Source organism: Mus pahari, chromosome 14, assembly GCF_900095145.1.
Source record: "Mus pahari chromosome 14, PAHARI_EIJ_v1.1, whole genome shotgun sequence".
Lineage (NCBI taxonomy): Eukaryota > Metazoa > Chordata > Mammalia > Rodentia > Muridae > Mus > Mus pahari.
This window is the reverse complement of record NC_034603.1, coordinates 26,081,595-26,091,594: the sequence shown is the minus strand read 5'-3', so window position 1 is coordinate 26,091,594 and position 10,000 is coordinate 26,081,595. Positions and strand designations below refer to the sequence as shown.

General features: G+C 45.7%; 1 protein-coding gene across 1 annotated transcript; it reads right to left on the bottom strand.

Annotated features, from left to right (window-relative positions):
• Window positions 1–3,325: 3,325 nt before the first annotated feature.
• On the bottom strand, window positions 3,326–8,143 carry LOC110332728 (T-cell-specific guanine nucleotide triphosphate-binding protein 1-like). The gene is made up of 2 exons (XM_021214067.1): window positions 7,902–8,143; window positions 3,326–5,090 (listed from the first exon to the last, which is right to left on the bottom strand). Exon 2 carries the CDS (start codon window positions 5,068–5,070, stop codon window positions 3,817–3,819), a length of 1,254 nt encoding a protein of 417 aa, XP_021069726.1. The 5' UTR covers window positions 5,071–5,090; window positions 7,902–8,143; the 3' UTR covers window positions 3,326–3,816.
• Between the last annotated feature and the right edge of the window lie 1,857 nt (window positions 8,144–10,000).

Sequence of the window (10,000 nt, the reverse complement as noted above, 5' to 3'; positions counted from 1 at the left end):
AGAGAGAGAGACAGAGACAGAGACAGAGACAGAGACAGAGACAGAGACAGAGAGAATTTATGTATACCACATGTGCACAGGTGCCCACGGAAGCCAGAGGAGTCAAATCCCCTGGAACTAGATTACAGCTCCAGCACTTGTGAACTACACGTGGGTGGTGGGAACCAGACCCAAGTCCACTCTAAGGAAAGTAAAGTACTCTTAACCACTGAGCCATCCACAGCAGGGAGTGGCAGCAGCTCTTCATAGTCCTTACTATCTTTAAACCTGCATATATTTGTGTGTGTTCGTGTGTGTGAGAGCAGGTGCACACATGCCACAGTGTGTATATGGACGTCCATGCTCACCTCTACCGTATTTTGAGACAGGATCTCATTGTCGTTTTTCCTGTCTGTTCCCCAGGCTAGCTGGCCTTTGGTTTTTCTATGGCCTCTTCCATCTCTGCCTCTCATCTCTCAGTAGGAACTCTAGGATTACAGACAAGCGCACTATTCCATCTAAGTTTTATATAGGTTCTGGGGTTTCAAACTCAGGTCTGCCCATGGAGCCATCTCTCCATCCCTCACAATACCCTTTTAGTCCCATCTCTTGACTTCTCCTAAGCACAGCTGCATCTTTAAATGTTCATCTACCTTTCATGAGTGTCTTGAAGATTCACATCTGGGGTGTAGGTTCTTTATGTAATACAAGCAAAATCTAAATTTCCACACAGGAAGTTCTTAGAAACCAATAGACCATGTTACTCTTACTGATAGATGGTGCCAGGTTCCAAAACAGATTTTTCTCATTCGTGTGTGAGTTACTCACGCTGCTATCCTTCTATTCACTTTTTGCTTGACACATGCAAAAAACTTAGTTAGAGACACTATATTTTTTAAACCTTCTAAAATGATTTGGTCACGGATAGAGAGATGGCTCAGCTGTTAGCATGTCTCTTGAGGAACACTGGAGTTGGGTTCCCAGCGCCCATATCCTATGGTTTACAACCACTTATAACTCCAGCTCCAGCAAATCCAATGGCTCTGGCCTCCACAGGCACATGGGGTACAAAACCCATCTCCCCCCCACTCCCGCACACACATATACACATAATTAAAGATAAAATCTTTAAAAATAAAACAATTTGAGTGAGAAGATAGGCAATTCAATTTGCTAATAAAAGTATTCAAGATAAAACAATGTCCCCGTTAAAAGTGAATAACACAAGCTTCCGAACAGGAACAACAACAAAAGACAACAAACCAACCCACAAACAAGGGCTTTCTGGTGTGCTCTACTATCGAGTTTGCCTGTGCAAGCCTGTTCTGCCATCGAGCATTGAAATCTCACCTTGACTCAGGCTCTTAGTCCCTGCTATACAAATTGAGTCATGTTTCCCAGACTAAGGGGCAGTCGCTTTCTCTCTTTCTCTTGGGAAATAAGGACTTAGTATGTAACACTGACCTCAGGCTGCTACTATGTGTGTATTTCACAAGGGGGAAAAAAATGTATCTCCCAAACTAGTCTGCAGTTGTGACAGTTATCTATTCTTCCTTTATCCCTCCTCCCCTCCCCCCACAGTAAAGCCTGGACCACCCACATGCATTGTGGGTCAGGAAGGGTGAGCACAGGGGTGATGGACAGATGCCTAGCTACCAACAGGTGCATCCACTTGGAACACATCCCCTGCAAAGCATGTGCTATTTGTCCACAGCCTCTTGTAACTACTCTCAATCCAGTATCTTAGTGCCAGAGATCTAGAGGTGCTTTGCAGCCCTGTGGACAGTAATCAGCAACTCACCTTCCACCTTTGTCCCTCTGGTGTCCCGCTATTGGCTTTGGGTGGTCCTTATCTTCCTGTAGGTTTGGTTTTGTTTTCTGTTTTGGCAACTGTTCATTATTGAGGCTATGTGATTATGAATTATCCACCTATGTTTTATTGTAGGTCTAGCTGCCCAGAAGTCCTAAGTTTGGGTCCTCCTCTAAGTCTTAGGGAGGGTCCCGAAATCACAAAAATGGTTTTCTTTTCCTGGAAATGCTGGTGCTGCCCAGAAAGGAGCTAAAGCTTGCCAGCTTGGTTTCCTTTTTGATGTTGGTGACCGTGAGTCTCAACCAGCCAGCTCCTTCCTGACAGACACAAGCCAGAGACTGTTCAGGGCTTTCTTCCAGCCTCATTCCAGAAAAGCACACTCATGCTGACCGGGGAGTGTGTGCTTTTCTGAGGTGGGACATATCTTTGGGATATTTGTGGGGCCCTGTGCAGCAGTGGCCACTTCAAGAGGCTCAGCATTTTCCACTGTCAGGGTGACATTTTACAATTTTGGATTCGATGGGTGCCAGAAGGTTTTTGTGGTTGGTTGGTTGGTTTTTCAGTTTTGTTTTTGGTTTTGTTTTCCATTCCTTCCTTTATGGATTTGGCCAGTGCGAACCCTTTGAAGGCCAAAGAGAAGAAGGCTTGGGGTACAAAGATGATGGACAGTTCCCTAGCTCAGGATAAAAGCTGCCAAGCCTGGGGACCTGAGTTCAATTCCTGGGTCCCACACAGAAAACAAACAAACCCCCAACAATTCCACCAAGTTGTTCTCTGACGAGTGCACATTTGTGCTCTCTCCAGGGAGAGAAAATAAATGAATAAAATGTAATAAAAAATACAAAAAAAAAAAAAAATAGAAAAGAAAACCCTTGAGACCTGCAGGGAGAAAGGGTGGCATAATGTGCTTAGAGCACTGGGGGAGACGTTATCGGACAGGCCCGGAGTCAGGCCACCGTCTTCCATAGAGCCTGGGTCTGAAGATGCTTGCTGTTTTGCTAGAAAGTTAAAGGAATGTTTAGATTGTTCAGGATGCTTACAAAGCCTCACATGAAAAACCAGGCAGTGTTCACTGTAGACTGCTGGGTTGAAGACTCTGTATGTTTGTCATAGCTAATCACAAAGCAAGTACCATGCATTGAGATTGATATAACTCCACCCCTGAGGAACCCTAGCACTGAGGACCTCCCCCTTGAGTACCCCATGTCTGAGAATCCTCCCCCCTGGTGACCTCACCCTTGAGAACCTCACTCACCCCATGAATCCTAGCCCCAAGGACCCCACTCCTGAGTACCCCACCACTGAGAACCTCCAACTCTGAGTACCTGGGTGACCCCATTCCTGGTGGCCTTACCCCTGAGCATCTACCTCCATTTGTGGTGACCCCACCCTGTCAACCCCCACCTCTGGTGACCAATACTACCAAGAACTCCAACAGAAGGCTAACACACAGGCAAAGAATCACAGTCTAGACCCATTTCCTTTTTCTTGAACTTTATTGAGGTATAATTGACATAAGAAAATTACAGGGCTTGGTGTATACAATGATGTTGTCAGCCTGGGAGTGTTCTCAGCAGAGCAGCACAAAATCTAGTCATGTGGTGGATATATGTATGTTTTTTTGTTTTGTTTTTTTAAATTCTTCCAGGTATGGTAGTGTATACCTTTAATCCCAGCAATCAAGAGGCAGAGGCAGGAGGATTTCTGTATGAGTTCAAGGCCAGCCTGGTCTACTTCTGTAGAGAAGGAGACCCAGGAGACATAGTAAAACCCTGTCTAAAAACAAAATCATTTATGAAAACTCTGTGCCCAGAGAGTTCATACTAGCACATTGTACAAGATTCAAGTTAGAAGTGACATAATTCTGATCCCTCTATTTCCCCCAAGGGTCACAAAGCCTAAGAGACATCACAGCCTGACCAGGGTGCTTCAGGGATGCCATCAGTCGTCTCTCCAGCATCCTCCTGAAGACACTAAAGTCACCTAAGTCCCAGGCCAGCTGCCTCACTCTCTCCATCTTTAGAACCTTACTCAGAGTCCACACTGTCCTGCGAAAAGACTTTTTTCTTAAGTAGAACTTTAGCGTCCTCTGTCACTGTATCAAGAAAATAATTTTGCATATAGTAACTCTTTCTAAAGTAAAGACCAGTGGCCACGAATCCACCAGTGACAGCAAAAATTTTCTCCATGATTTTCACCAGCTTGTCCTCCACGGACTCATTCAGCTCACTTGACAGCAAATGGGGTGACTTAATGGTGGACTCCAGCTCCTCCACAGACATGGACCACTCCCTCGCCATGTTTTCCAGCGACTCGTCATCCAGCCCAAAGCAAGCCCTGTAGTGAGTCAGGATCTTCTCAAGCTCCTCAATGTCATCATTGAAGAATGACATCATGGGGATGGTGGCCGTCGCTCCAGACTTCAGAGCCTCCAGCCAGATGGTCTGTTTCAGGACCTCTCTCCTGCGATCAATAGCAGTCTCCGTGATGGTAGGGAGGCACTGCATGAAGATGTAGCGCTTGTGTGCTGGCAGCTCTTTCAAAAGGGTGGACTCCAGGTTAGGAAAATCAAACTTTGCTACCTCAATGCTGGAGATTAAGAAGACACGAGCAGAGGCCACCTTAGCTTCCTGTAGCTCCTGCTCACAGTTATTTCGGATCTCCTTCAGGATTTCTTCCCTATTGTAGGACCTGGGTCTACATTTCTTCTGATTCCACAAATCACTGTCAATTTTGGTCCGAACAAAGTAGAACTTCTTTTTCATTTTTTCGATTGCTTTGGCCAGCTGGGCATCATTATCTTTAAAGCGAGTAGATGAGATGATAAGAAAAAAGTCATACTCCTGGAATTTCATTTCCTTCAGATATTCTTCTGGTTTGAACGTACGGGTACCAACCCCAGGGAGATCCCAGATGGTCACGTTAGGGAACTTAGGGTGGGTGTATTCCTTCCTGTCCTTGGTTGTCTCCACCGCTCCACTCCTAGCTGACTCATTCTCCTCATGTCCTATTCCCCGAAGGGCATTAATGAACGTGGACTTCCCTGCCCCCGTCTCCCCTGTCACAGCGATGTTCAGGGGGGCTTTCTCAATGTCTGTCAAGGCAGCATTGATGATAGAAATCGCCTTCTGGATGTCTCCTTCTTGTATACGTGACTGAATTGAATCGATGCTCTCCTGAGAAATGATTTTACTTTCCATCTTGAAATTCTTGAAGAATTCATTAAAGCTGGAGGCCATATTGTGAGCCTTTTCGTCAGGTTTAGAAGAAGACTGGCCCATGGCTATGGGCACACAGGACACTGGAGGGAAGGCAAAGTGGGAAAGAAGGTCAAAGGTTAGGACATCACAGAAGCGTGCAACTCTGCGGGTAGGGCAGAAGCTGCTCTCTAGGCCTGGGAGTATTTTCCTGCTCAGTTCATTGATATTTCTAGGCCTTGGCTGCCTTGCTTCCTCAAGAGATTGCTCATTAATTGCAATATATGATTTCTCAATCCAAACTTTCTAGACTAGATCATTTTTCATCTTTTAAAATTTTCATTATTTTGAAAAAAAAAGAAAGAAAAATTGGGACACAGCACCATCTAATAAGCAAAAGGAGAAATGCCACCATACATACTGCAGTCCATTTGTGCTGTGACAGTCCCTGACTTCGAGACATCCTGGAGAGCGAGGGTGTAACACAGAGGCACACAGTCTGTCTAGCTTGCACCAGGTCCTAGGTTCAATCTCCACCACCACATACATACAACAGTCATGGCTTACTACAGAGTTGTAAGACAGTAAGACAGTGTGGGGTTGCAGAAAAAGTACACAAAGACAACAGTGCAAAATAGAGTCCCACTGGAGAGACGACTCAGCAGCTAAGGGTGCTTGCTGCTCTTGCATGGAACCAAGTCCAATTCCCAATACCTGGATCAAGTGGCTCCGAAGCACCTGTGACTACAGCTGCAGGGGATCTGACGCCCTCTCCTGGACGCTGAGGGCACCTGCACTCACATGCACACATCCCCATGAAGATGAACACACATATACCTAAATTACAAAATGAAATGACTCTTTTTTTTTAAAGAATTATTTTTATTTATATGAGTACACAGAGCACAGAACAGAAGAGGGCATTGGATTCCATTACAGATGGTTGTGAGCCACCATGTGGTTGCTGGGAATTGAACTCAGGACCTCTGGGAGAACAGTCAGTGCTCTTAACCTCCGAGCCATCTCTCCAGCCCATGAAATGACTCTTAGAACTAAACCCTACTACTTCTCTGTAAAAGCCTGTAGTACCAGGACACTGGCAAGATTGGGAGAAAACATTTGCAAAGGTCACAGTCATATCTAATAAAAGATTGTGACCCAAAAATGTATAAATAACTCTTGAAACTGAACAATAAACACAACTCTGGGCTGTGCTAATGCACACCTTTAATTCCAGCACTTGGGAGGCAGAGGCAGGTGAACCTCTGAGTCTGAGGTTAGCCTGGTCTACAGAGTGAGTTCCAGGACAGCCAGGGCTAACCAGAGGCACACTATCTCAAAAAAAAAAAAAAAAAAAAAAAACCAAACCAACCAAACAAACAAAAAACCCTAAAATAAAAATGAAAATAAAATAAAATGGACCACACACTTTGGAAGACTGAATGGCAGATTCTTTAGCGCTAAGTTAAACACAGTCAACATACAGGTTTCTTGACAGTCATATGTTTGTTCCCTCATGGACCTGCAACTGAATGTTTCCAGAGGGTTTATATGTAATTACAAACCTTGGGAGTAGCCAGGGTGCCCTTTGGTAAGTGAATGAACTGAACAGCTATGGAATCGCCAAGACGACCACACACTGTTCAGAAGTACAAGAGATGAACTGTTAAGCCACGAAAAGACTGAGTGGAAGACATCACCCACAGACACAACAGGACTCTGACAGCATTCACACGCGCTGAGTGGCCCTCTGTATACAGCAAAATTATGGGAAAAAAAATCAAGTCAGTGGATGTTGGGGCAGAAGGTGGGCAGAAGGAAGCTCTCTGGCTACTGTGAGGGAGCAGGCACTTTCACTGGGGCCTTCCTGGCAGCCACCTGTTGCAGAAAGTGAAGAAAGGAATAGGGTAGTTTGGGGAAGAATTCATCTAAGCATGTATACAGATCCGGTTGGGTGTATGATCAGGGATGGCACAAATTTTCCTTAACAGAACTAGAGACATCTGGCCTGTCATTGGATAGGTGAGGGAGTTGTCAGACGCCATGAGTATCAGTGAGTATCCAGCATGAATACCCACACGCATACTCCTGTGTGGACACACACACACAGAGCAGACAGAGAATTTAATTGTTAGGCACCTGACGTGTGCCGACAGCATCCCACCATGTGGCAACTCTGAGTAGAAGTGCTACGTCTCAGAAGGAGCATGTCTGGGTTCAAGAAGGATGGGCTCCTAGAACCTTGTCCTCTAACCATTAAGAGTGCATCTATCCACTGAGAAGAGGCCAGGGCAAAAGGAGATGGAATGCTGGCAATGTGTCCCATGAACCCCAAGTGTGCTTCCGTACACACTGTTTCACTTCATCCCGACAGCCCTGCAAGCAAAGGGCAGTGATGCTCACTTAAAATTAAGCACTTTTTGCTTTGGTAGAGTCCTCAGGATTGAACCCAAGGCCTTGTGCATGCTAAACAAGTGCTCTACCACCGAGTTGCGCCCCCAGTCTTCTCCACCTTAAAATTGAGGATCAAAGAAACTGAAAAGTGAAGACACATGCAGGAGGGAGTCCTACTGTTGGCTAAGATCAGTGCTGGGATCCAAGGCTGAGGTTTGGTCCCCTGAGCTCAGGGTTCTGTGTAGAGGCCAGGGCAAGCCTACGGTTTGGTGGAGAAATCAAAGTTTAGGGAGACACAAGGACTCCAACAGAGTTTATGCCTTCCAAGTAAAAGGTGTTTGGATATTAGATATATGGTGTCTGGTGTCAGGTGATCTCCAGTAAAATCCCTACCCATCAACACCCCTGTCTTTTCCATAGCCTGGATATGACTGCTTCCTAAAAATAGCCCAGATATTCATTCTCTGAGTGGCTTTTAGCTGTCCTCCGTCCATCCTGCCTTTCATATATATCTCACTCACCAGCTCCTTTGAGAGAAAGAGATTTCTGGCGGAAGCCTTTAGTCCAGTGAAGAGCTTCCCTCTGCGCCAGGTACAGAGTGCACACAGACCTGTACAGACACGTCTTTGCTGCTTGGAAGCCCAAGTGTGCTGCGCGGTGTGACTAGCACAGAAGAGACTGTGCTGTGTATGAAGAGCTCTGATGTTTATCCCTAGCGGCTGCCCCGTCCTCACAGGAATCGAGCCAACCGAGGGAGGAGAACACTCTAACAGTGCAGGATAGGAACTGCCAAGAACATGAAACTGAAAGCAGAATTCTGATAACATAGAAATTTCTAGGCATAGAAACCGAAAGCCACTGAGGCCATAGGCTGTGTCGGTTAGCATGCTTTTGGCATGGTATAGAAGGGAAGGTGCAGGAATCCAGGCAGGAGGATGAAATGACGGAGGAGGGGAAGTTTCATCTAGACCTCAGACTGTATTCATGCCATCAGAGAGCTGAGCCAGAACTCAGAGCCCACAAACCCACTCATGGCCTTGCTCCTCCCGTACAACTAGTCTCCATGGCAATAATATAATGACGTGTTTATGTTACACCCCTTGACCTGGGTGCAGACTTTCTGCAAATGCTCTGTTCCCTCACTAACTCACTATAGGTGCCCAGCAAACCCGGAGATTCCACGTAGGAAATAAAAACAAGCGTTTACTCAGACTCAGCCATTTGCTAGACTTGTTCTGGGTACTCAGAAAATGCTAGATTTACAGTTTTAGCTTTATTGCAAAGAGAACATATACAGCAGGTCTAGGAGGGAGCACAGAGCACCCCCCTCTCTTCCTCCCTGGAATCGGGGTACGGACTCAATCCAAGAATATTGATACAGTCATCACTCACGAGGCTCCACTGAGCTTTATCATCCAGGGATTATGCCAGACTATGTCTCTAGGTTCCTTCCCCTACCCAGGTGACACTCACTGTGAGAGGAGCTGTCAGGGTACCGAGAAGCATCCTGTCTCTGCCTACTACATACCAGTGACACACGGGTTCTCTAAACGGGAGCGGGGGATAGACCCAGGTGAGATATGTGAACCCAGAAAAAGAAAAATTTCCAATATTGAAATAAAAGCAGTGTCACTATATTAAACACTGAACATCCTGTTGCTGCTGTAGCAATCTGGATAGTGCCAACCCGTGGTGGGGCTGCAGTTAAGAAGCTCAGGAAGAGTTCCAGCAGGCTACAATCAAGGCATCTGCAGGGCTGGCCTGAGAATGTAACCCAGAAGGGAGAGTGATTGCCTGACATTCATAAAGCCACTGTTCTATCTCCAGCACCGCATAAAACGGGCACAGTGGCTCATACCTGTAATTCCAGCACTTGGGAGAAAGACAGGAAGATCAAGGTCAAGGTAGTTCAAGGTTAGTCTGGGCTACATAAAAATGTTCTCAATTGGTAAATAAGCATTAATTTTTCATAGTCTATAGTCAGAAATTACTTTTTCATTCTGTAGTCCTGTGCAGTTCATATAAAATGGAAAGGGCAAAGACAGATTCAGATTAAATATTAAGTATTATTCTGGAAACTGGCTAGACTCTCAGAGGGTCAGGAACAAAGAATTAGTTTGGAACTTTTGAGAGGATCCCTAGCATTCTGTACTCCTGGCTTTTACATCTAACTGTAGAATGATGTGCTTGCTGCCCAAGTGCTAGTTCACTTTGGTTGCTGTATTAAACTGTAAATACAATAGAACATTAGTGTCTCTTGTGTAGCAAAAGAGAGAGAGAGAGAGAGAGAGAGAGAGAGCATCTTAAGAAAGAAAGGAAGTGGGCAGGAGAGGAAGAAAGGAAAAACAAAGACATCTGCTGTGTTGTTTTCTAGAGACCACAGGAGAATGTTTTTGTTTTGCTAGTTCTAGAAGCTTCTCTGATGCCTTGGTTCTCTTCAAAGCCAGGAAAACTGCCCATCTCTGAGCACCCCTCAGTGACTCCCTGCGGTTTTTCCTTCTGCCTCCCTCTTCCAGTTTGAAACCAATGATGATTAGAAAAACAGGACCGGGGGCTGGTGAGATGGCTCAATGGGTAAGAGCACCCGACTGCTCTTCCGAAGGTCCAGAGTTCAAATCCC